The sequence below is a fragment of the Osmia lignaria genome, chromosome 7 (genome assembly GCF_051020975.1).
Source record: "Osmia lignaria lignaria isolate PbOS001 chromosome 7, iyOsmLign1, whole genome shotgun sequence".
NCBI lineage: Eukaryota > Metazoa > Arthropoda > Insecta > Hymenoptera > Megachilidae > Osmia > Osmia lignaria.
This window is the reverse complement of record NC_135038.1, coordinates 5,307,595-5,334,099: the sequence shown is the minus strand read 5'-3', so window position 1 is coordinate 5,334,099 and position 26,505 is coordinate 5,307,595. Positions and strand designations below refer to the sequence as shown.

General features: G+C 35.9%; 5 protein-coding genes across 24 annotated transcripts in view; 2 read left to right on the top strand and 3 right to left on the bottom strand.

The window, feature by feature from the left end:
* Positions 1-2: 2 nt before the first annotated feature.
* Positions 3-2,270, bottom strand: LOC117604585 (prostatic acid phosphatase). Its single transcript, XM_034324844.2, has 7 exons — positions 1,847-2,270; positions 1,476-1,574; positions 949-1,371; positions 761-884; positions 476-687; positions 221-401; positions 3-143 (listed from the first exon to the last, which is right to left on the bottom strand). Exons 1-7 carry the CDS (start codon positions 1,943-1,945, stop codon positions 19-21), a joined length of 1,263 nt encoding a protein of 420 aa, XP_034180735.1. The 5' UTR covers positions 1,946-2,270; the 3' UTR covers positions 3-18.
* A 476-nt stretch (positions 2,271-2,746) lies between these two features.
* LOC117604587 (uncharacterized) lies at positions 2,747-6,101 on the bottom strand. The gene is made up of 6 exons (XM_034324848.2): positions 5,722-6,101; positions 4,595-4,788; positions 4,351-4,513; positions 4,110-4,285; positions 3,679-4,023; positions 2,747-3,594 (listed from the first exon to the last, which is right to left on the bottom strand). Exons 1-6 carry the CDS (start codon positions 5,780-5,782, stop codon positions 3,454-3,456), a joined length of 1,080 nt encoding a protein of 359 aa, XP_034180739.1. The 5' UTR covers positions 5,783-6,101; the 3' UTR covers positions 2,747-3,453.
* Positions 6,102-8,778: 2,677 nt separating this feature from the next.
* On the top strand, positions 8,779-10,764 carry LOC117604665 (CBP80/20-dependent translation initiation factor). Of its 3 annotated transcripts, none has more exons than XM_076689142.1 (7): positions 8,779-8,952; positions 9,053-9,273; positions 9,349-9,509; positions 9,585-9,766; positions 9,841-10,102; positions 10,179-10,377; positions 10,447-10,764. In XM_076689142.1, the coding sequence occupies exons 2-6, from the start codon at positions 9,071-9,073 to the stop codon at positions 10,322-10,324; spliced, it is 954 nt and encodes a 317-aa protein (XP_076545257.1). In that variant the 5' UTR covers positions 8,779-8,952; positions 9,053-9,070; the 3' UTR covers positions 10,325-10,377; positions 10,447-10,764. The 3 variants fall into 3 exon arrangements, with proteins under 3 accessions (XP_076545257.1, XP_076545256.1, XP_076545255.1); XM_076689141.1 differs by having other exon boundaries at positions 8,781-8,956; positions 10,173-10,377; positions 10,447-10,620; XM_076689140.1 differs by having other exon boundaries at positions 8,782-8,952; positions 10,173-10,377; positions 10,447-10,618.
* A 237-nt stretch (positions 10,765-11,001) lies between these two features.
* Positions 11,002-16,026, top strand: LOC117604664 (uncharacterized). 2 transcript variants are annotated; one of them, XM_076689137.1, is made up of 3 exons: positions 11,002-11,452; positions 11,812-12,547; positions 12,620-16,026. In XM_076689137.1, the coding sequence occupies exons 2-3, from the start codon at positions 11,812-11,814 to the stop codon at positions 13,840-13,842; spliced, it is 1,959 nt and encodes a 652-aa protein (XP_076545252.1). In that variant the 5' UTR covers positions 11,002-11,452; the 3' UTR covers positions 13,843-16,026. The 2 variants fall into 2 exon arrangements, with proteins under 2 accessions (XP_076545252.1, XP_034180902.2); XM_034325011.2 differs by having other exon boundaries at positions 11,002-11,739.
* A 173-nt stretch (positions 16,027-16,199) lies between these two features.
* The window catches only part of Liprin-gamma (liprin protein kazrin), a 60,312-nt gene continuing 50,006 nt past the window's right edge, over positions 16,200-26,505 (bottom strand). For 7 of the 17 annotated variants that reach the window (XM_076689120.1, XM_076689121.1, XM_076689119.1 and 4 more), the window contains 10 exons: positions 25,752-26,121; positions 24,850-24,939; positions 23,826-24,042; positions 23,420-23,687; positions 23,009-23,356; positions 22,804-22,927; positions 22,578-22,722; positions 19,760-19,949; positions 17,207-17,227; positions 16,200-16,577 (listed from right to left, as the gene is read on the bottom strand). In XM_076689120.1, the coding sequence (XP_076545235.1) occupies positions 16,344-16,577; positions 17,207-17,227; positions 19,760-19,949; positions 22,578-22,722; positions 22,804-22,927; positions 23,009-23,356; positions 23,420-23,687; positions 23,826-24,042; positions 24,850-24,939; positions 25,752-26,121 (2,007 nt within the window). In that variant the 3' untranslated portion in view covers positions 16,200-16,343. The other 10 variants (XM_076689124.1, XM_076689123.1, XM_076689125.1 and 7 more) reach the window with 10 other exon arrangements.

The window sequence follows — 26,505 nt, the reverse complement described above, 5'->3', positions numbered from 1 at the left end:
CAACAATACTATATTCAATTATATAGGATCCGTTGTTAATCGGAGGTAATACTGGTTGTGTTCTCGTTTATAATGCCAATAAATAAAGCCAATTATAGATAACACTAGTAAAACTAACATTAGTATTGAGGACGTCAGAATCGCTGAAATACCAGAAATATTTTCATTATTAGCAGAAAAATACACAAAATAATGAATTTTTAATCTAACCAGTACACACCAATTACTGCTGTTGTATTTATGTTATATCCAAGTTTATCCCACTCGACTGCACATTCTTTTTCCCAATTCACGGGTACGACATCTTTTGTTAATGCAATAAATTGATTTAAAGGACAAAATGCGATACAACCAGGTAGCGTTAAAAGTGTTGGTTCTTCGCTACTATTTTTATAAGAAACCTGAAAAAACAAAACGCGAGGCAATTAATACAATCACATTACTGCTTAACATTTAAAATACTTCAAAGACTTACCGTTACAAAATACTGATTCTTTAAATTTACCCTTAGTTCCAAAAGTATCATAGCAGTATATGGTGGGCAGTGTGGGTCAAATACATTAAGAGTCATTAACATATTGGCTAAGGTTTCATCGTGTCCACTATACATCCATATTTTTCTATCTGGTACTAAAGCATTCTTTGATTTTTTTTCCATATGTTCTATCATTTCTCCAAGCAACGATCCTGTTGTTATATTTTAAAAGCGAATTAGAGCTTATTTAAATTCTTTAAATATATTAGAATAAAAAGTTCTCACCTGATTTTAATCTTTGAAGTATTTTATTATAAGCGCTAACTGTGAAACTTTTTGCAGCAAGGGATTTAAGTTTATCAGGGAATACTGATTTTGTCCATTCTGGTAATGTTTTATTGTAAAGATTCTACGAAAAAAGAAACATAATTAAATTCAACAATGTAATTAAGAATAGAATATAAAAATCTTACCTCAACGAACAATGTATCGTACAGGTGTTCAATAGATCTTAAGGAGGAAATTTTATTCCCTGTCTTTTCTGTTAAATATTGATATAATCTCTTATTTTCTTTTTGTATTCTCTTTAATTCTGGAGAATTAAGAACCTTTTCTAATTCATGATCGTATCTAGGACAATATTTTCTAGCAGCTAATATACTATCCTTGTCTTCTGGGACAGTATGGACTGGAATAGGCATCCATTTGATACTGTTCCATACTTGGTTACCAATTGGTGGATATAGACCAGCAAGATGAGCTTCTGCTGACATCAAAGTACGATCTGTATCTGTACTTTGAATATAAATATCATACGGAGAATATAAATTGCTTAGTAGATGCAAGTAACGTTTGCGAACCCAATGGCCAAGTAGTAGATGTTGGTACTTCCCAAGCTATACATAATACAGCAAATACATTAGCAGAAATTTGGGTATATTGGACTTAGAGAATCATAAAATAAAAAACTGCTACGATAAATGTTCTATTTGTTACTTACATTTGTTAACTGACCAAATGGGACAGGCCATAAACTTTCATTGCTATAGGGATCATTAAGATAAGGTCTCATGGGTGTCCTATCTCCATGTCTATACAGCTATAAAATCAATTACATTTATATTCAATAAATGCCTATAATTTACAATATGTATATTTTTCAAGTAATCAACACAGATGGAACAAAAGTATCAATGTTAATTAATACATTTATTCAAAAAATAAGGAAACGAATATACTTATACAATAACTTCCTTTATAAAGAATTCAGTATATGAAAATTTAATTCTACACCATTTATTTTCAATCTATAGTTTTTTATGTAGTTTTTCAAAAAAAAAAATATTTAAATGAAAAGGAAATGAAACTTACGATATTTGCGAAAACAATGGTTCCCTCAATTGTATCCCGAGCATATGACAAGCTTATAATACAGAAAGCTAGAACGGCGTTGAACAAATTTCTATTCATACTTCTAATTTCTTTGATTTACACTTTCGGTCCTCTAATAAGAGGCTTCATGTAGAAATTGAATAAGACATCGATCTATTATGTACCGCAACCTGTGGAACACTGTAAGCGTTTCAACATCTGGTATATGTATATATATCATGTATACGCTTTTGTCAGATGTGTGTTTAGATTACAAAAGTGCAAAATACATGAAATATGCATCAACAAGTTTGAAAAAACTTTAGCGTTGCGAAATTAATTCTAACACTTTGACGTCGTCAGCATCGGTTTCCAACCATTCTTTCCGTGTACAGAAATGGGTTAACAGTGGTACTCATCTAACAAAAGATGACTTTTATAAATATGCCGCCTTATCAACATATTAAGATTCTTTTGTTTGAACTTTAGATCCTTGATAAATTGTTCAAACATAATATCAATGATTATAATTTAATTATAAATTTCTGCATATTTTCATTTATCAGTCTTTCATGTATTTATCATATTTTTTGTGCGTATCAGAGATATGTAATTGCAAGTAATTACCAGTAATTAATTACATCAATTAGGTGAATGTTCCAAAGATTTTTCGTGTTTACATGATTGCATTAAAGTTTAATCTTTATAAGTTTATTTTTTCTTCTTTTCTTATTCAAAAACAAAATTGATGTAAGCAATTCAATGTATCAAAGAATTATGGATACAGGTATAAATAAGAATACAGAAAGATAATACTTTTTAATATTTTATTGAAATTGTACAAAGTGAAAAATATTAATGTATGATGAGACAAGTCTTATCATCATTCATAGTTGTACTACTTAATAAAAGCTCTGCAATACAAGTACAAACTATAAATATTATTACAATATACGATTAAAAATTGCACATTTTTATACAACATTTGTACACGAGTTTTATAGTATATCTGTTTTCAACTTAAAATTATATGAAAATGAAAAAAGGATTCTGTGGTGCTATCGAGAACAGCTATACTATTATCCTAAATAGATCGTAATTTTTTTTAAAACAGAATTGCACATTATAATATATTCTATTTTATACCTTTAACCTGAATTTACAGTATAAAATTTGTATATAATTTCTTTTCTATATTACAATATATGAATACATACATGTAACTATCTATTGTACATAAAGGATTATATTAATTCAGCTGTTTTTAATATATTAACGCACAGATACCGATAAAATCTTTCTCTGATTCTTTCAATCTTTAAAATAAATAAATCTTTCTATACAATTACTGTACACATATTTAAATGTAAACAGTTCATGGAACAAATTTCAAACTTTTACACGATTAATGATAATTTATGCGAAACTGGGATCATTTTATCCTTACTTTTGGCCAAATATATATATACTATATATATATATATTTCAATTACAGAAACTTGCTTCTGAATTATAATTCTTATAAAAACTTTATATTATTTGCACTTAACGTTATCTAATATTAAGAAGTGGAATATACTTTGAACGAGATAACAGTAATGATTAAATCACAGTCTCCGCTGACGATAACGTTGTGTTAAAGTAATTAAAAATTGTACTACGAACGGCCATAAAATTAAAATACTGAATAACCGGGGTGAACATTCTGGTAAAGGCCACCACTGTGGGTACGAAGATGTAGGCTGCTTCTAAAAAATAATTCACTGTTTAGCAGGCAAACGTAACAGTAAAAATGAAATAAAGATCTTATTCTATCTTTTAATTACACTCACTATTTGTGGCATCAATGCTTGCAGTGTTTGACCTTCTAAGCAACGGACTCTAGCCGTTATTCTATCTAAATCTCTTTGTAAATTTTGCATAGTTGTAGCTATTTGATTCATAAATTCAGCATTGGTTTTCTCATCTTTTTTAGTACGCTGTTTATTTTTCTCTTGTTTACTTTCTGTTACCGTTTCTGTGTGACCATTTGTATTAGTGTATCCATTAATTAATTCTGAAGGTTGACTTTCTTTTGATTCGGCAGCTTTGTCAGTAGTACTATTCAATCCATTAGATATTTTTTGAGTATTATTCGAACCTTTTATCGTGTCCTTTTGCGATCGTTCTGGAGCAGACTATAAAAGAGAATGAATTTTAGTATAAAAATGAAAAATAAAAATTGAAATAATACGGTATATTTTCCATAATACCAGTAGCTTACTTCGACGGTATCTATAAATTCTTCTTCTTCTTCTTCTTCTTCTTCTTCTTCTTCTTCTTCTTCTCCATCGGTGTCAGGTGGACTGACACTGTGGCTACTGGCTGGGCTAGTTTCTAAACTACTAGCAATATGCCGAGACACATTGCAAGATCTATGCGGTGATGTTTCCCTTGATGCTATATAAAAGAACAGTGAATATTGGACAATGTTTTGAATAGCATGTATTTATTAGTATACTAACCTAGAGGCGAACCAGATAATGGTAAATCAGGTTGCGAACGCATACGATCTAAAACTGGGCCAAGAAGTAGTTCCAGATCTTCAGGTGGGACATTATCGCAAAATGTATCTAAACTGTCTAAAAATGTAGCTACCTTATCTGTATAAGACATTGTTTCTACGATCTATTAAATTGAAAAATCAATATTAAATAGTATATAAATATTGTACTACTACATCTAATTAGATATGTTTCTAAAATGAACCTTTTTCAGTTCTTCCACATAATTATTCATAGCCTCTGTTTTACTCATGTTTCCTAAACGTGTCCAAGCATCCCATTTTGCCTTTTTAATTACTTCCCAGAATGCAGGCTTTGGTTGTTCGCATGGTCCCTCTGTTGCTTGTTTATAATATGCATAAAAACGTAGCATAACTTCATTGCTAGGTTGATATGCTCCTAGAACACGAATCATCAATAAAAATCTATTCATAATGTAATACAATTCTAGTTATGTTTAAACAATTTTGTTTTGGAGATTATCAGTAAAAAATGAGTAAACAAAATTTTAATTGCTGAATCTTTAAAAATATATTTACTTTAGGAATCTTACATATTTTGTTTTAACAAGTAGGGAAAAATTCATAACATTAAAAGTGTTAGTGCTTTAAAAATGTAGATACATTCGTGATCACTCATGAGGAACATTCTAGCTTTAAATACAAAGTGCAATTCACTTATTCCTGCTCTGTTAGAAAGTGAAATGAGAACACTCACACAGTTACTTGTAATAAATAGAAAGTACATACATTCGTTTATTAATATAATAACATTAAAGTATATTATTTTTTATATAATTCTCTGATGTCAGTCTTAAGTTATACAATGTATGAAGCAGCTTTTATTGAAAATTTATAAACAATCAGTTGTTAGACATTTCTTTTTTATTACTTCCGCTAAAAACAATAGAAAATTGTTTTCCTGTTCCTGGAATGTCGAGTAACATGTAAGTATCGAAAGAAAAAACGAAGAAATATTAAATTAAAAACATCGTAAGTTTATCGCAGTTTGCTGAAAAATACGGATAAGTATTTTGTTAAGTCAGACGTGAACTTTGAACGATTGCTTCATGAATGGTTCATGTATGAAATTAATGCGTTAAATACTTGCCGTTTGCGTACAGCTAATTAAAAAAACTAGTTTGACGGGTATCGCGTGAATAAAAAATTGAAAGAAAAAAGAAGGAAGGGTAGTGTATGTATTTATGATTATTTCTTAAAAGACAACATCGTAGATGTACTAAAACAAAATAAGGATTAGATTTTTAAATGGTTAATATAAAGGGGGGAAAATCGAAGTAACATAACGTAGGCAATTATTCAATAGATTTACCATTTTTTGGCAGATTCCGGATCACATTAACAGCCGCGTGAAACTGTTCTTCCGTCGTCATGGCAAAACCAGCAGTCTTTGAACAGATAGGTATTCACGCTTGCTTCGTTACGACGTTATTGTGTTCTTTTTAATATTGACTACCTCTAAGGAATTCGATTAATATATTTCGAAACGAAATCAACTTAAAACGTTAATTGATCAACGTTGTATTCCACGAAAAATGGTTAAAAAATCAACTACAATAATGGAATGACAGATCACCGATTAATGACTGGCGATCGTCCGGCGATCATACATTTACAACTGCGCATGCGTATTAAATGATAATTGCTCACAGTTTAATCCCCTTCCTTTTCACTGTTTGTCGCCAATCGCATTTGGCACTTCGTAAGGAGAAGATGCACGACTTCCTTTAATAAGGTGACTATATTTTTTCGTTTATAGATATGTTAAATTTTCATGAATTTATGTATCAAAACAATAAATTATTTTTACATTATTGTATTTCTTAATTTGGAAAACATTGGATATGTATGAATTACCATTTGGATCGATGTTACATGCATAGTACTATAGGTGCATTGTTATCATTTGAAACATTTTACACACACATGCAATGAAATCCCTTTGTTTTCAAGAGGTTTTGAGTTTGTGCCTTTCTCTTAATACTAGATATGATGGCTTCACCACCATAACTGGTGGGGCCATCAGGGCCCCCGGCGTCGGGAGTTGGGGCTCCAGACGTCCTTACACGGGGCCCAAGGAGAGGCCGCCACCGGGTGCGACCCCCGGTGTCGGCCACACGTTAAACACCCGAGGATGGGCACTTGTGTGCCAGGCGTGGAGGGCTCCGGAGTGATATACATAAGGTCCCGGAGCCATCTTTTATCGCCAGTGCTGGTCGCCGTGGGGTTTTAGTCAGTAAGAATCTGACACTCCCCCGCCGCCCTACCCCTGGGGTCGGTGGGGAGTCTTATGCAAGATTTTCCCACGTTAAAAAAAAAAAAAAAAAAAACTAACAGTTTACAAATTTAATTCCATTTTTGCACCCTTTATATCTCTGATTTCACTATATCTCTGCACCCTTATATCACTGCATTCCTTACGTCCCAGCAACCCTTACATCTCAGTATTCCTAACATCTCTGCATCCCTTACATCTCTACATTCTTTTCATCCATACAGTCTTTCCATCCCAACATTCTCTTCATCCCTACATTCTTTTCATCCATACATTCCTTTCATCCCTACATTCATTTCATCCCTACATTCTTCTCATCCATACATTCTTTTCATCCCTACACTTCTTTCATCCCTACATTCTTTTCATTCATACATTCTTTTCATCCATACATTTCTTTCATCCCTACATCCCTTACATCCCTACATTCTTTTCATCCATACATTTCTTTCATCCCTACATCCCTTACATCTCCGCATTCCTCACATTCCTGCCCTCTTTATATCCCAACATCCCTTACATCCCTGCATCCCTTACATGCCGGTATCCTTTGCACCCTTGTATCACTTATATTCCTGCATTCCATACATCCCAGTACCTCCCTGAAATTTTTGCGGCTATAAGGCCTGCGATTTTATACAAATTTAGTTCTTTTTTTCGCCACCAGAGGGCGCTGATTCGACATCGAAATTTTGGTTCACATTTTTCCCGCGAGAGGGCCAAAATTGTGGCAAGCTTTGGTTCCTTTTTTCGCCCCCAGAGGGCGCTGATCGAACATCGAAAATTTAGTACACATTTTTCCCGCTAGAGGGCCAAAATTTTAGCACGCTTTAGTTCCCTTTTCAGCCCCCAGAGGGCGCTGATCGAACGTCTAAAATTTAGTACACATTTTTCCCGCTAGAGGGCCAAAATTTTAGCATGCTTTAGTTCCTTTTTCAGCCCCCAGAGGGCGCTGATCGAACGTCGAAAATTTAGTTTACATTTTTCCCGCTAGATGGCCAAAAATTGAAAATTCAAAAATTCAAAAATTCAAAAATGTGAGACCGGGGTTGCGTGTTTGCAATAATATTGCGGTCAGAAGACTTTACTTACCTGTACTTACCTGTACTTACCTGTACTTACCTTTACTTACCTTCACTCGAACCAGTGGCCATAAATATATTTTTCATAATATATTTATTATAAGGATTACAAGGATGCAAGAGATGCAGGGATACAAAGAATTCAGGGGAGTAAGAGATACAGGGTTGCAAGGAATGCAGTGATTGAAAGGATGCAAGGATATAAAGAATTCAGGGATGTAAAGGGGACGGAGATGTAAGGAATGCCCTCTTCATACGGACCTGATTTCATCCCGGGGTGTTAGGGACCCCGATGCATCGGTGGCGATCTTTGCATACCGACATAACATCATCTGGGGTGTTCGGGACCCCGAAACACGAATGACACTCTATGTACATACCGACATTATGGCATTTGGGGTATCGGAGACCCCAAAGCGCAGGTAACCCTCTCTGCATACCGACATGACATCATCTGGGGTGTTAGGGACCCCGAAACTCGAATGACACTACATACGGACATTATGGCATTTGGGGTATCGAGGACCCCAAAGTGCCTCCGACTCTCTCTGCATATCGACACGATATCATCTGGGGTGTTAGGGACCCCGAAACACGAATGACACTTCATACAGACATTATGGCATTTGGGGTATCGAGGACCCCAAAGTGCCTCCGACTCTCTCTACATATCGACACGATATCATCTGGGGTGTTAGGGACCCCGAAACACGAATAACTACACCCCGACATTATGGCATTTGGGGTATCGAGGACCCCAAAGCGCGCCCGACTCTGCATAACGACACGATATCATCTGTGGTGTTAAGGACCCCGAAACACGAAGGACACTCTATGTACATACCGACATTATGGCATTTGGGGTATCGGGGACCCCAAAGCTCCGGTGACTCTCTCTGTATACCGACACGATTTCATCTGGGGTGTTAGGGACCCCGAAGAACGAATGAGACTTTACATATCGACATTATGGCATTCGGGGTATTGGGGACCCCATAGCGCCGGCGGCACTTTATTCTGTGCAAGCAGGAAATGACTGCGCTTGCGTGAAAAGTTAGTTTCTTGTTTAGTTTCTCGATTATAATATACAAGTACTATTGATTTCAACTAAAAATAAATCAGTGCAACGATACAATAGCTTTAAAGATCGATATCTTATTGTAAAACAAGTAATTTTTTAATTTTGGTGAGTACGTATGTTACATTTAATTTCTTATGTAAATCATGTAAGGCGCGCTATATGTACATATGTATATTAAAAACTTAAATTTTTGTGTACGCTACAGGGAGAATAAGACTTAAATATGGCGTCAATTGGTCGTGGTCGTGGATGGCTACAGCATGACAAAAGCCCATTGCCTAAACCTGGAAAATCGACATGTCCCGAGGATGTTAATCATGCCGATATCGTTAACCTAATTAACCAGGTTAACGACGAGAATTTGATGGAAAAAGTAGATGAAATTGTAAAATTGGTCAATGATACAATGAACGAACAAAATTTTAAGTACTGTATAGCAATTTTAAATTTTAGTTAGCTTTGATGTACTTCAAATCATTTGAATAATTTAATTATTTACAGGAACATACACGAAAAACTTTATAAACATGCTTTAAATGATAAGGAGTTTGGTTTGAAATTGTGGGAGGTATATAGTAGCTCTATGTTCAAAAACACGCATGATTCTGAAAACAGAAGTTTATATTCCCATTTAGTGAAGTCTTTTCAAGTTGATTATGAAAGTATGTATATCTGAGATTGATACATATGAATGATATACATGTACATTGATTAATTAAATTGTAATTATATTTTAGGAAGAAAAGATTTAAGGGAAGAGAATGTAACACAATTTCATAATGCTATTTGTCTATTTTCGAAATTTTTAAGTTGTAGGAAATATATTTCTGCAAGAACAGTACTCTTGGCATTATTGGATTACATGGAAATGCTAGTGGACACAGCTTCTGCTGATGATATCAAAATTTTTGCAGAACTAGTACATGTTGATTTAAACATTTTTTATTCAGAAGTTTACTATCTCATTTTATTAAATGTATATTGCACTTTTAGGTAATTATACATGGACAATATTATCACAGTTCTTTTAAAGAAGAAATGGGTAACTTAATGATTACTGTAAGGGAAAAATTAATCAAAGACAATTTATCTGTTACATCTCGTGGAATTTTATTATATGTAATAGATCTAGAAAGTAGGAATTTTAATCCACTTCCTAAAAGTCTACAGGAATTTTATAAATCTCAGTTGGAAAGTAATTTTAAAGAAGGGGATAATAATGTGATAATTAAATCTTTAACAATAGTGGAAGATGGTAATGACAAATAATATTTAACACCTTAGGGAATGCTTGTGTATTTATTAAGTGACGAATAAATGGCCAGTTGTAGAGCATAATTCTTCAAAGAATAACTCAAATCATCAGAAGCAAGATCGTAATCTTGTAAAAAATCAAAGTTTAAGGGCAATTCGAGGTTCTGGTGATTGCAGATATAAACAGACTAATAATATGAAACAAGAAAAATATAAAAAGTAACGAAAAGTAAAAGTCACGTCGTATACATTTTTATTACTTCAATTAATTGATAGGTAAATACAGATTATACATTGCTTATATTTAAAGCAATTTTTATAAATTCTGTTTATTTCATGTTTCAGGTTGGTATCAAAGCAAATATAAAAGTAATTCCAAAGAAGTAGCATGTTAAAAGTATTATCTGGATGGAAAAATATGCTTGATATCACTACGAATATTACATCACAAAGAAAACGTACAAAACTGAATGTTATATTTTACTTTAAAAGACGTGGACGATCTTTTTAACAAAAAGAACGTACCGTGATATCATATATATATATATATTAATTTCCTAATTAGTATACTGCAAGTGTGTATTAAGTATCATACTATAACATCACATTGTATTATTGGCTAACATTAATCAAGTAGAACCAACCAATACTATAAACGAGTAGTTTTTATATAAATTATTTATTTGTGCTTTTGTTTGTTGCAAATTATGTTTCTTATCAAACTTATTGTTAGATGTTTAACACGTAACAAAGATTTCTCATTCATTCGAATGTATTATTGTTTCTTTTAATAATAATTATTTAATAAAAATGAGATGTGGAATTTATTTGTAGTGTACCTGCAGTCATTAACTATAGTACGTAAGTTAAAAAAAAATTAATAATCCTGATATCAGAAGTAAATTTCAAACCGAAATTCCCCTATTCCGCCATTTTAAAAGTCGTGGCACCTCTTTGCATATTCTGTGATCCTGATACCAGGAGTAAATTTCGAGCCGTAAATTCCCCTACTCTGCCTTTCTAAAAATCGTGCCACCTCTTTGTATATTCTGTGATCCTAATACTTGATAAGAGATGCAGGGATATAAGGGTTGCAGGGATGTAAGAGATGCAGAAATGTAAGGGTTGCGGGGGTATAATTGATACAGGAATATAAGGGATGCAGAGATGATTGAAAACTACAGAATGTCTAATATTGTTGGATCTATAGTCACTGCGCTAACAGTAACATTCCTTCGTCCTTGACGGTCTAACGCATACTAAGCTAACGTTCCAGCGGTTTATGCATATATTTATGATGGTTACCTTCACTCCAGTATTCATTAGCTCGGGGTGGGAGATATAAACACAGGTTTGTCAGTTTGTCCTTACTAAATTTAACGTTCTTCCATATATAAAGCTTTTACCACATTTTGTTCCCTGTTCATCTATTTGGTTTATAAACTTCAGATCGTTAATTTAACTATTAGTATTTCACCTGTAAAAACTTTAAGACGATTGATTTCCTTCTACGTTTTATTACGTATCTTAAGTTTTTATTTGTATAATCTTCATATTAACTGAAATCTATAAAAATCAAGAATACTTTCTTCCTATTTAAATATATGAAAAACAATGGCCTGCAATGATACACAGAAGGTAAATCTGATTACTTTTATTCTTAATATTTAGATAATTATTATTCACTGTATTTTTCTATGTTTCAATTAGATGGAAGTAATAAACCTTGCTACAAAGTACCAACAAAGTTATTATGAACTTCTCCCCAATTGGTTTGAATATGATTCTACTAATTATGAATATATAAGACATCAAGTTGGATATGCTCTTTTTGGCCATTCTCAAATAATAAATCAAGGTAATGGTACTTCTCCTCAAGTTCCTACTGGAAGTAATGATGATACATTTGGTGGAATTGTATATGATAAAAAATCATGTAAAGTTATCGACAAGATATACCAACAAATAATTCAGTATGGAAGGAAAGATAAAAATAGCCCTATTTATACTGGAATTATATATAATATAATAATGATACATCAGAAGCCACAAAAGAAAATAAAAGAGACAGATAAGAAGAAAGAAATCAGTAACATGCATGCCTTACCAGTGTTTAAGATTCAAAATGATACGGATAATGTATGGTATATAGATAACGAAGGTAGAATATATAAAAATTGGAAGGACTATTTGACTAACAATACGTTACCCAAGTGTACTATGATTTTACCCAAAGATGGAATCTATCAGTGTGATCCAAACTGCAAAGTAAGCGAATATTCTTCAACTGTATGGATTGAAACACTGGATTCACCTGCTTGTGCAACTAAACATTCAGTTTTTTCTGCTCTTGATATTGCTGCGAACACCATATCTTTAGGTGCTGGTATCGGATTGGGTGTTGCTACTTTTGTTACACCTGCTGGACCTGCATTGATAACCGCAGGTATAAATATTTCTCCTCTTTTCTATTCTATTATAACAGTTATAAGTTTTTTCAATAGATTTTGTTTTTCAGGTCTTATCGCTAATGGCATAAGCGGTACATGGAATATCGCTAGAAGCTCGCAAAAATTAATAGATTTTTCTAAACACAAACAATCTATTAATCCTATAAGTAAAAATGCGTTTCCTTCGTGGCTTGGAATGAGCAGCTCGGTTTTGGCAATAGGAGCCAGCGGAGGAACGATGCTTCTATCCAGAGCTGCTAGAACTGCTGCACAAGGCAAGAATATAAGTACAGCGGTTAAACTGGCACACGATTCAATGGTAGTAAGCAGTTTAACTGTCCATGGGGTCGGCATAGCGTACGATGGATATTGTTTAATCGACAAATATCAAGAGGAAAAGAAAATTGATTTGGCTGATATAACTATCTTTGTTTCTCATGTATTGTTCTTTAGTAATACCGTGATTAACGCTAAATTAGCTAATCAGATGATAAGAACATGGAAGGGTACCATTTTTGAGAAGTTTAAGAATATTTTACGTATCAATCGTCTTAAGGAGGAATGCAATAAGATTGTAAGAATGAAGAACTCAAATGTACAAAAGAAATCAGACGGTATTATATATGGATTAAGAAAAGTTATCAGCTCAGAAGAATTTTTAAACAGTCTGAGCAGGACAAGCTGGACTCCTAATTCCTATATACACTATCAGAATGATAAAATTGTTCTGAACAATATGAAATTATTAGACCCTATGGTGTTCATTGGACACGTGTTGACGATCGGTTCGGTAGGATTAAACTTAATACAATCAGGTATATTGGAAGATATTCAAGGCACAGATGAAGTATTCCTGAAATTAAAACGCGTGCTAGGGCGATTATTAAACAGATTCTATCCAGATAAAGTTACTTCGGAACAGTCGCTCGACGTTAATAATTTTGACGAGCTGCTAACAGAAATGAAACATGTGACAAATGCAAAAGATATTTTAATCAAGGTCTTTAAAATCTCAACAATTGTAATAAGTCGTTGCAACAGTCCTGGCCAATTTATCAATGAAATGATTTACTTTCTATGGTCATATTGTAAAGTAACTTTAAAAGAACACATCGCAGAGACTGGCTGCAAGATTAAGAATAACGGAAGCTGGGTATGCAACCTATTACACAATATAGTTACATGTATGCACGATTACATCGATACGTTAGGCGACGATTTATTTGCAGCCTTTTATACGTACATATTAAACCGTGAAAGAACAGAAATGTATAATTATAATGAACAGTAAACAGTGTACGTATTACTAGTGATACTGAAAGAAATATTTTTATATTAATTGTAAATGACTTGCTAGTACAAGCATAAAAAAATAAGTATTTTGTGATTAGTATTAAATAAGCGAAATTTATTATTAGAAGAGAATAAGACTGCCTGAGAGATTATTTAATTTTCTGTATGAATCGAACGATAATGTTTCTGTAAAATTTATTTTGAATGCATGCGAGTATTGCTTTATATTGCGAATATTGATAAGATAAAATAAACGAGAATATGTATCGCACAGAAGTGAAGGCATTCAGTTTATTTTTTCATTTCCTCCCAAATATTTTGAATACATCTCACACAAATATATACAGACGATACTGAGCACATTTACAACTTGTTTCTTTCTGAATCATTGGTCACGTTTATCGTTTATAAAGACACATCCACAAAGCGAGCGTTACACGAGAACGTCGTCGATTAAAAATTCTCTCCATAGAACAACGACCCCGTGGGGTATATCGTGGTGCGTATTTTTTGAAAAATAAATTACACCTAAACTAATTTACCCGAATAAATTACTTAGGTACCCGCAGTGAATGGATAAGAAAAAATCTCTTGGAGAGTATTGATTCATTGTTTGTCCTCTGGCAAACGACGATAATACTGATCCACCAATTAATAAAACGTACGGTTCTCCATTGAAATAATTTATCATCGAGTTATAAATACGAAGTGAAATTGATAGCTAAGAATAAATAGTACATAATGCATAATAGTTCAATTTTATCTACAAAATATCGTCGTCCATGAGTACTTAGGTACACGAGCGTTCAAATTGTAATCATTCAATATGCTGTCACCTTACATGACCCATCAACTCTCGACAGTTTACTGTCGATCGTTAAAACGCGATAATTTATAATAATTAATAATCAATATATCACGTACACGGTTGTATAAACGCGTTAATTAGCTCTCTCTCTTTTCCTCTCTTAAATATGTATGCACGTAGTTTGCCACGTCGTCCCTTAATTATGATTAATAATTAATTATAGCTTAACGCGTGAACGACGTTCATATTTCTGGTCTAACGTGACAATAATAACACATAATTAATCTCGTAATCTGGAAAAATCGTTTCTCCGTGTGCGTTCGAAGAAAATGAAGAAAATACAATTATTTCATTTTGGCGAGACCGTTGCACTCTTCTCGACTGATCCCTTGTTTCTGTTTCTCTCGTAATTATGTACAAATGTATCACGAACGTAGAAAACACGATAACGAAATGAGAAGATAAAATAGAGAAGCATTTTCGAGATCGCAAAGAAAAAGAAACGCTCAATGTATACGTATATCCATCGTTTAGTCGCTTATGATAAAACTAATCTTGTAACTTGGTCGTCGACTCATTTCATCTTTCATTCTTTGAGATTTCGTCGATCGTTGAAGCAAGACCTCGAGAAACAACGAATGGAATGTATAAGAGTGTTTCAAAGGTTTGTAGAATGCAACTAAGAAGCCCTGTTACGCTTCTTCTTGTCAACTGACGATATTTAAACGGATGATCATCAGTCTGTTGCATTTTCTGTATCGCACTTTCAGAATAGACGATTCATACTCTTCTCGATGTCGATTGAACACTATAAAATCCGTCCCAAATAGGCACACCAGGTTCTCGCTGATCTCTGTCGTGTGATATTAAGAATACTTCACAAATATAATGTCTTTAACCCTTTCAATTTTAAGTGAGCCTAACATGGAACCTCAGACATTCCTTCCCCTATGTTTCTCTTTAATTAAAAGAGCTCTAAATTACACCAGACTGTACTGATTCTTCAAGAACATCAAAATAGTCTTCTCAATTAGACTATACATAATATATTGTACCCAACCGGTAAAAGATTACATAAATACTGTATCATCCAAAATAAACAACCTCTAACATTATCACTCTGATACTGATTTTTAAATATTATAGACAGAACACAGGTGTATTAAAAAAATAGTACAAGTTCTGAACGTGTTTCCAGCGAACAAAATTTCTTAGTCAAAAGACAATCTTCACCAACCGGATATAAGATTAAAATTTACTTTTCATTATCATTTTTCTATCACAAAGACCTTTCGATCTATCCAAACTCTTAAACAACACAAGCTATTCAATTATCTCATCGATGATCACCGACATAAGTTAACGAGCTCTCGAAGAATCAGCTAAGCCAGGTAAGTCCTAGGATTGCTCTTCGAATTTCCAGTGTCGTCCTTGGTGGTGCAGGACCAAGCTTCTTCGGCCAAGCTGCCGTATCTCTGCACCCCTGGGAAGGGTGGTCCGGTACTCTGGGGCGAGTAATAACCACCCTTCAATTGATAATAGTTCCCTGTCTGTTGATACTGGTACTGGTCGCTGGATAGAACGTTGCTGTATCCCGAGTACGAGCTGTACTGCGAAGGAGAGTAAGAGGACGGGTATCCTCGTTCGCTCAGGCTTCGGTAAGGCCCCGGATGTTGGGGCCTACCCTCCTGTCAGACTGGCGTGCTAACAGCCGGGCTGGTTATGTAGTCGATGTCGCCGATGCTTTTCACGCGACGATGCCTCTTGTTGCTGGTTATCGGTCGGGGCGGTAATTGGGGCGGGGGCGGTGAATTGCTGCGGGCGCTGCTCATGTACTGGCTGGCCAAACTTCCGGTATCCGACGAGGACGATGGCGATGCCTTCTCGCTTCTCGGTCGTAAACCAAACGCTCGACTCAACGATCCCTGCGGAGAAACGGTTAACGGAGTTACGAGTTGAGATTTACGTGGTCTGAGTTTTAGGTCCGCGTCTAGACTTCCTCGAGGGGAACGAGGATATCTATCAGCTACACGGAAGTCTAACAGAGTGGGGATGGAGTTTGCGAAATGTGATTTGGATGCTGGTCAAAGTTTCCGAGTGCAGTCTTTTCTTAGGGAAAGTTTACTTTAAGTTTAACTTATAGCAAATGTTTAAAATTGATTGATTTGTCTTATAAGTTAATTTAGAAATATTGCGACTAACACTCGGAAGCTCTGATTACTCTAGCGATTTAGATAATGAAAGTTTTAGAATTCGATGAGGATTAAAGAAATGTGAGGAGAGGTGATTTTTTATTTGATTGTGATCAAGCTGAGGATGCACGTGCAGTCTACGCTTATGCAATGTATAAAATTGTACAGGGTATACGAAGCATGATTAAATAAAAATTAAGAAATGAATATATAATTAATTAGAAATTGATTAATAAGGAAGATAAATTTGAACGAAAAATTTATAATTGTTGCTACGTGTACGACAAATGAGAAATTGTGAGAAATGAAAGGAATATAAAATAAGAATAATCATGGCACGCAAATAGATTATGGGCGCATACCTGTGAGCTCTTCCACGACAACTATTAAAGGACGAAACAAGGAATATTAAGAACCCACGCCGTGAATTCCACATTGAAATCATCAGTTTATATTTACAATAATGGCTCGTTATTGTTATAATTGCGTTAAGGTTGTTAAAAATCGAGTGTCTGCGCTCGGATATTTCGTTTCATTCTTTTCTTTTTCTTAATGCAATGTGCTCACTACGATAATGTAACCGTAAAGACGGTACACTTTGAATAACATACATGAAAAGGAGAGACGTGGTAATTGATTTGTTGCTTTATCTATGTACAGTGTTTACAGTGTGGCGGCGATACAATCAGCCTTCGAACGAGAATTTTTATTATTTAATAGTCGAGGATAACTAAGATTCGCGGCGTTTTTACTCGTAATTCATCGAACTTCAATATTTCATAAATAAAAATTATGAAAAATCGAAAAGTAATGAGAAATACTTGGGACAGAGAAAAAAAATTAAACAAAACTATTAAAGTTTCTAAATTACAATGGCTTACCTTGTACACTCGTATAATAATAAATAAATAAATGATTTAAATTAAAGAAATTGTATATTTTGCTGTTCGATGAATTACGGATCAAAAGACTTGTTCTTTTTTTTTTTATTTTAAATTCGACTAGGTTAAGCTCGTGTTACGCGAATATATCGCGAGATATCGAATCTCGATCTCCTTAAAACTTCGATGAAATACACGCTGCGAATCGTTTACAAGTTTTACAAGTAACAGGGGGATAGGATCTTTTGTGTGTATCTACGATAACAGGCGAATGTCAGTGTATTTTCAAAGACGCTCTACACTCTCGGCGAGATGTCCCGAGAATAGCCGAGTATGAGACTCGTCTCGCTTCGGCCTTCTTCGTCGCGCTTCGTCAGCGCTCGACTCGAAGGCGGTAATTTTAATCCGAGTCAACGAGATTTTTTGGCAAGAACGAGAAAATGAATGAATGTAGTAATAAACTAACAAGTGAAATGAGAATATAGAAAATATGTCTGATGTAGCCTCGCGTTATTAATTTCTCGCCAAGAGTGTAGAGCGGATTAAACCGAGGGTCGAGATCCATTAGAATCGTCCAAATTTCAGCGGAGTGTACTCGTGAGATCAATTTTTGAATGTATTTGAAAAATTGCTTACCGAGACATTTCGCTAAAATCCAGACAATGACTATCTACGATGTTTCTATAAAAAAACCGAGACACGAATTGTTTTCCTAAAGTTTCCCCGAGAGAATGCCTCAAGGTACTTCGAAATGAAAAAGAAAAATCAAAATCGAAAATTCTATCGTTCGAGTTTTCGATAGATTTATTTCTTTGATCTTGAGGAAACTTTGAGGAATGGCGTTTGAACGTACGCAAACTGAATAGTTGAAAAAGAAAGAGGAAATTTTATATTGGAGCCCCCTATGACAGTGATTTATACACGTAGAGCGAAAGAAAGGATAAACTAATACAGATATATAGATACATATACGTATATATAAATATATACATATATTATACCGAACCTTTTTCAAGTAAAGAAGACTGCAGGTCTGCGACGATCCACAGGATGCAGGGACAATGATTAACGTTAGGTCGAGCTCATAGCTCACAGCTTTTAACCCTTATCAAATTCGAATTCAATTACGTTGTAGTTGCAGATAATTCTTTTTTTTTTTTAACTCTATAAATCAAATATTCCAAAAATGTAAATTGAGACTAAAACTCAAATAAATTTTTCTAATACAAATCTCTATATCAAACACACGAATAGTGAACAAGTATTCTTTATCTGTGTCTACAAAGTGTGAACGGATCTCGATAAGGGTTAAATTCGATCAGGATATATCATTGAAATGGGAATTTCGTATTTCGATAGAATGCTGCGCGAGCGTCCTAACCTAAGCGATGCCATGCAATCGTGCCAATGAAGAAAATTAAACGAAATAAAATACTCAATATATACAACTAAAATGACGACAAATTAACATGACGGCACCTGTGAATTGTGCATGATCGAACAAGTTCGTAATCAATAATTGATCGAGTTATTCTCTGCATCCGATGAAACAATTCCCAAGTATCGATAAAATTATAACCAAGTAACTCGAGCAATTATTGTAAATAATTTGTTATGCGTGATTATGCAATAATCAGGGCCGTATTTAAATAAATTTGCCTGCTTCGATTTTGGAATTTTATTAAAAACATTTTAAGGACCCCGATTTTCATTTGCATGCCTAGGAACCGTCAACGATGGCTCTTTATGTAATAAATATTAATTAGGAAAGCCATCTGTGACGTATTAATCACGATATCGTTCAAGGCAGACTGCTTTTTAAATTTAATTATCTAAAACTTTGGATTAACCTAAAGAAGAAAATTCTATTTTTTATTTAAAAATACAATAAAAGAAGCAGTAGGCTAAGAACGAAAATCGTAGCCTGCACCAGCTCGAGGAAGAGATTAAGGTGAAAAATCGATAAAATACCACCGAGTTTCCGGTGCAGTTGTGAATGGACCGGGGTGTCTTTGAATCTATACGATACGTTACCCTCAGGCTGGATCTGCGTCTATCGACCGTTCCCGAGTGATTGGCCGTCATATGAAGGGCGGACAGGGAGCTCTGATGATGCTGAAGATGTAGGGCCCTGCTTCCACGACCGAGGCTACCGCCCGCGCTCACGGTGCTCATAGGACGACCTCCGGCTGTGCTGTTCCTCGGGACCACCTCCAGCTGACCTCTACACACACGCACACCACGCTACATGCACGCCTTTCCTGACCTACACTCATCCTGACCGTTTATATCCACACACCTTGGTGACACCGCGGACACACACACGTTCGGCACGTTTTGCAGCGAACCTCTCCTATTTTTTTCAACTAAACTTACTATATGTGAGACTAAGGTCTGTGCCTTACAATAAAAATAAAGGATGTGTCCCATATATGGATTCCAGAACAGTATTTTGACAATGGAATTGAAAAATATTAATTTTCTCTTGTTAACTTTATAGGGGAGAAGATTGATAAGTGCAGAATGTTCTGTGCGAGTGGAATAATTAAAAAAATTAATGGTAAATTAATTAAACAGTGGCTCGCTGCAAGTGCTCGACGATAGAACGAGATGTATCATAATGAATATCTAGTTACAACATAAATATACATACACAAGCATTTTGTGCACCATCGATATAGAAGAATGTATAATAATAATAATATGATTTACTGAACGCCAAAGATGCCCAGGGTAGATCCAGGGTGGATCGATCGAGACGCATCGAACAAGGCTGTTCAATCAATTGGATTAAACACCGAACAATCAAAAAATGTAAATATCAAAGTTGGCAAATCAGAAAAAGATGAAAGGAATCCATAATGCACGCTGGTGTGATCCGTGGTTCCATTAAAATTACACCGTTCCTATGTTTTCTATAAAGAAAGAAATTAATATTCTATCATTGCATAAAGAATGTTAAAGAAATTAATCAATTTTCTAATTTTATACAATACAGCTGAAGATACTATACAAAGATATTTACTTTCCTATTTCAGTGTCAAAGAGATATTTGATATAAGAAATCTCTGTCATTGATCTATTTGTTTAAACAAAAAGATCACGGATTACACCAGAATTACTAATATTAACGTGTGCTGTACATAGCGCAGTGCAGTGCAGGCGGCAGCTGTGGGCTACGGCTCAGCTATGAGAGACATTACCGATGGATCCGCGATCGAGTGGACTGCAGACCCAGCGAATCGCTGCGGTGCCGAGTACAATGTTTTAATAATTAATAGTAATAATAATAATAATAAATTCCATCGAGTATACTGCATGTTTGTATATGTACATTATGTCGAGACTGTACTGTACTGTATATACGTGTGTGTATTCCCGATATATCCAAGTATGGCGTGTGTATTACGGATGAGTACTTACATACTAAACCAACAGCGAGCAAACCTCGACGGTATCGAAACCTGTTCCATCCCCGTTTCACAGACGAGATTTACTCGAGCCAGCATGCACAGTTACCTCATTGTAGTATTTATCTATCTCATCATGCGTTTTCTGCATTGTTAATCGTTTCGTTCCTCGTCTCCTAGTTGGATTAGCTAAGGTCTCTTATGATATGTATGATGTCCAATGTCAGTTTGTCGTAATGAACTGATTCTATCTTTTTGTTTCTTGTTTGCATTTAAATTGACTGATTCTAGAAACTGAGAGATAGTATGATTTTAAAACAAACATGAGAGATAATGGTAGAGGAAGCTTGTAAAGTAACTTGTTCTAAATTTCAAACGACACTGGTCGTTTTTTTTTTTTTACAGAAAAAGCATAGCTTGTAAAGTTGCAGATATCTTCCTCTATTATTTTCATTTGATTTGTCTTTCGTCTTCGAATAGCATAATAGAAGCCTTACGATTCTACTATTCTTTGCGTGTATATCGTGATTAGATTCTAAATTACCCTTTGCTTGATTCTCGATTATATACAAACTTTCCAATATTATACTGTTTCTATTAAAAACGCTTCAACGGAAGCGGAAATTTTCATCTTAAATAACATTAATGCAAGTTACTTTGTTTAAGCTCGCCCGATTATTATGTACAATTTCATCGATCTTGAGACGGATCAATTAAATGATATTCCCCCGAATATTAACATCAACGATCAATGATTTTTAATTGATAGATCAAAATTGGAAACCCTGAAAAATTGAGGCCTATCGATTAATTTCGTACGGTAACAATATCTATAAAGCTGAACATTGTTCAATGAAAATTCTTACGTTTATCTACTAGTAACCATTGTAAAATTTCTGAATACTAGAAGGTAACGTTGTAAATAGTTATCGCGTTAATTTTTATGCGTACAAACACGTATGATAATACACTTTTCTTCCGTGTAGATAATTGACAAGTGTCTCAGCGATATATTCTCTAAAATAGCTTCTTCTATAGATCACCGTAGAAAAACGATCCCATCATGCTTCTATTTGTATCAAATGAGAATACTTTACCGCTCGTTTGCAAATTATACTCGTCGTTAAGCGATATTCAAATGTGTCTCTGAGTCATCGATCTACCTTAATACATATATTTGTTCTAGCCTGAAAGAGAGCACCATGGTATCTCGTGAATTCTATAAAACCCCCTTTTGTAAAATCAAATCATCGATGCACTGACTCTCTCTCTCTCTCTCTCTCTCTCTCTCTCTCTCTCGAGCAAGAACCATTTAAATGAGATCTCGAAGACGATGAATTGTGTTTTGCGACGTCGAACTCGTTTTGTTAACGAGGTACGACGTTTATATCGATTAGTGAGCGTTGTCCAATGTGGCCTCTGGATGATAGTAGACTGAGTACCTTGCTGGAACGACGAGTGCTTCCAATTCGGCAGTCAGGTGTCGTCTGATCATGTGTTTCGCAGGTGGTATGCCCAGGGCTGTGGCCATCGTGTCACCGGTGAATGATGGTTCCAGCACGACGAGAGCACCGTGTACGCCTGAATCTGTTTAGTAAATAAACCAACGTTTCTATTCGATGTATCAAATGACTGATTTCGAAAACCAGGACAATTCCTTTCAAATACCTTTCAAGTTCTCCGCGTATTCGGTTAGATCAATGTTCCTTGCCCATCGAATAAACCTCTGATTCGTCCAAACCAGCGGATCCGTGTCGACCTGTTCGCACTGATGTCTTCTTATCGCGAGTGCCTATTATTAAATCAAGATTTCTTTATTACAGTAACGGCAGTTCGGAAACGAAAGAGGAAAAAGACGAGCGTGTATTTTTACTTGACGATCATAGTTGAGCATCCGCAACAGATGAATGCCGTGCACGATGCTGGCCTGGTGAAACTTTCTAGTCACCCCGAGCAACTTTTCCAACTCTTTTTTGCTCAGATGATCGAGCATCCTCGCGTCCACCATGTTGGTGGCGAAACTTTCGGAATACTGAGCGAGACCAAGATCGGGTAACCATTCGGAGCTAACCCAAGTATGACCCAGTTGAGCAATACAGGGATATCGAACAAGACTCGGATGTCTGTGTTCTTCTATGGCTAAACGTAGTTTCTTCCTGTGTAGGGGATGTGTCACACCTAGACCAGCTTCTAATTCTTGGTCGTTCAGTTCCAACAAAACCTATACGAATAATTATAAAGAAATTATTTATCATAGTTAAACGGATTGTACAAAATCACTTACTTTGCCGGATTTAATATTTTCAGCGCATCGAGGCCCGTATTGCGGCATTCCAAGAGCAACCTCCAACCAGGCGAGCACGGTTGGTGCTCTCCATCTTTCCATAGGCACGGATGCGGCTTCTCTGAGCAAACGAAGCTTCTCGGCGTAGCCTTCTTCCGTGAGAGGCGACCATGACCGGTAAGGATCGAAACCATCCGAACCTTCGTTGCTTCCGCTTCCTCCGCTCGAGTTGTTTGCCGCCTTTCGATGCCGCGAACGCGCGAATACTCTAAAAATTGATGTAACGAAACTGTCCTTCAGCTAGGAAGATGCTATACACTTCTGTGGGATCGTAATCTATCTCTTCAATTGATTTTATTGAAACGATGATTATTTAAATTCGAACTTCAGAATTGCAGGCTTTTACCTAGAAATAGAACCCCAAGTGCCTCCCCGAGTTGCAGAGGATCGCGAGTGCGCAGCAGGTGCAGCGACAGGTGTACTCTGCTTGTTTCTTCTCGGCTCGGATTCCAACGGGCTCGACAATTGCTCGACGGATCGCGATAACGAGGAGTTGTCCATGGACCTGGAGAACGCGTTCAGAGGCGACAACGTCGGGCTGCAATCTTTCGGTGTAGTCGCTGCTGGAAGAAGAAGATACATAATTTATCGATTGTACTCGAAAAATGAATAAAATATTTCTTTAACGTTTATCATTGTATTTGTGATATTCAACGATCTTGGTTTCCTTCGAGACGAAGAAACACCTGCCTTCAGTTTTCCGATCACAACATTCGATGCAACATAAAGAACACACAGCGTATTCCGAGTTTCGTAGGCACAGGTTTTCAATGTCTGGATATTCATCGAAACAGGAAAATATAAAGGTGTGAAAATTGAAACGGTATTTAAAAAAATAATACTATCCTATTGAATGGCGTGTGCATTCTAACTCGAGTACATCCACTGTCCGGATATTAGCGAATAATTGGCCGCAACACGTGCATGCGCATGCATCACCTTCGATATTAATTTTCGATATCAATTACCATCGGTACGATTGAACAGATAAATAAATTAATAACAGACGACAGACGAATCGCGGCTTCTCGTAATCAATTAACGCTGTTTGTTATCCTGAAAACATTTTACACATATACAGATATACGCATACACAACAGGAATTAACAGAATAGCAAAAATTAGAATTCCATTTAATTTAATTAAACTTCTTGAATTTTTTCTCAAAGCAAATTTTCAAGCAATGATTTCATTTGTTCGATGAAAAGCATGTGTTCCAAGTGAGAAGAAAGAAACATAGAGATAGAAGAATTTAAAAGAAAAAAAGAAAAGGAAGAGACACATAGAAGCAGAGGAATCCTCTGGACGAAAGGATGATGAAGAAACGGTCAAGGAGACGACGATCAGCGATTTTATGTTTGGACACTTACACTGGTACATGTGGGATGGTGCAATGGAGGAAACCACGGAGATGCTGTCCATGTCGAGACCGCTTCCCTCGACTGTAATTGTCGGTGTGCCTGCGCGGAAATATATAAAGTAAAGAAAAAAAATATTTTCGACGCTACGAAGAACCAACGTTACCCCCTCTGACACCCCCGCAGTTTCAGTAAATTTGCCTGTTCTTTATGTTGCACATTTAATAATTACACCATCTACTCGAGATGATAAATTAAAAATGAAACTTTTAATTAACGATCAAAACCGTGTTCAACGATAATTTCCAGTTCATTCGTAAAAGTATTATTAAAATTTCCCTCGAATAAACACCCGATAGGAGAATAATATTTTCAACAAGGATGGGTTTAAAATTCATGCAGTGGGACATGAAATATGCAGCACGGGTATTTCATGTCTGACCACGCTCGATTGTCCTAAGGCAAATCGATCAATTCGTTTTAATGCGCCGACACGAGAACTGGTTGAATAATATACGAAGGAAATGCGCTCGATTAGTGCGCACCACCTACGTTCGACTAACACTCGTGGTTGATGGAAGCCATCAAATCCTTTCTCTCTCTTTTTTTTTTTTTTATTCCACTGACTCTCCAACAACGGATGCACCGTAATGCACTTTAACCAGACGATTAATCTTACCCGCTCGTTGTACCTAAAGTATCCTCGCCTTCTAAACGCTCTGATGGATAATAATAGCTATCGTGTGTCGTATGCGATTCGAGAGAAATACTGAAGAAGGAATTTTTTAAAATATCATTCGATCGCGAGTTTACTAAATAAGGATGTGTGGGTATCTGACACATTTGTCGGGCCGGGCATCGCTAGTTCTAAAAGAGTAAATAAATATTAGAATGAAGAATTTGAAAACACGAACTTTTCTTACCATCGGTGGTCGAATCGGATAGATTTCCACCCACGCTCGTGGCGCCACCGCTTTCTCGGTCACTGGATCCACGAACACCGCTGTCCGCGCTGCAACTTCCTCGATCGCCAGCCTGTCCACCGGAGGAACCAACACCTGCCGCATTCCCTACGTTCCCAACGGTCACTCCTAGCTCGGTGCTTCCTAACGGTGGTTGAGAATTCATATGAGGGATGATACCGCAGCCGCCACCGCCGCTGCTGCTTCCGGCTCCCGGTGTTGCCGCCCCATTCACGCTACCCCTCGGGAACGAGACCAAGGATTCCTGGTCGCTCAAGCAGATACCACCGCCTCCGCCTCTTTCCGCCAATTGACGCTGCAACTGTACCAACAAATCCCACCTTTGTATTCAGAAAATCATTTTCAAATTGCCTTGATTTTAACCCTTTGATACCGAGTGCTAATAAATAAAAGTTTTGCGAAATATTTGCCCTACCGATCGATGTAACGCGATTACGAGCAGTTAGGTAAGAAGCATCTCGTACATGCAATTACTCGGAGGGGTGAGTCTGCTTTGAGCCCTGAAATTGTCCTCGACGATGCGCATAAGCAGACCCGTTCCTCCGGTTAACGTGTTTGAAACCGTTACTTTCGAACGCGTTCCGCTCACGCACCCCTTCGAAATTTACATTTCGGTCCGAAATTTGGGTCCGAAATAGTGCAAAACGACACAGACCGGAGCAAAATCGTGCAAGGGAGCGCGTTT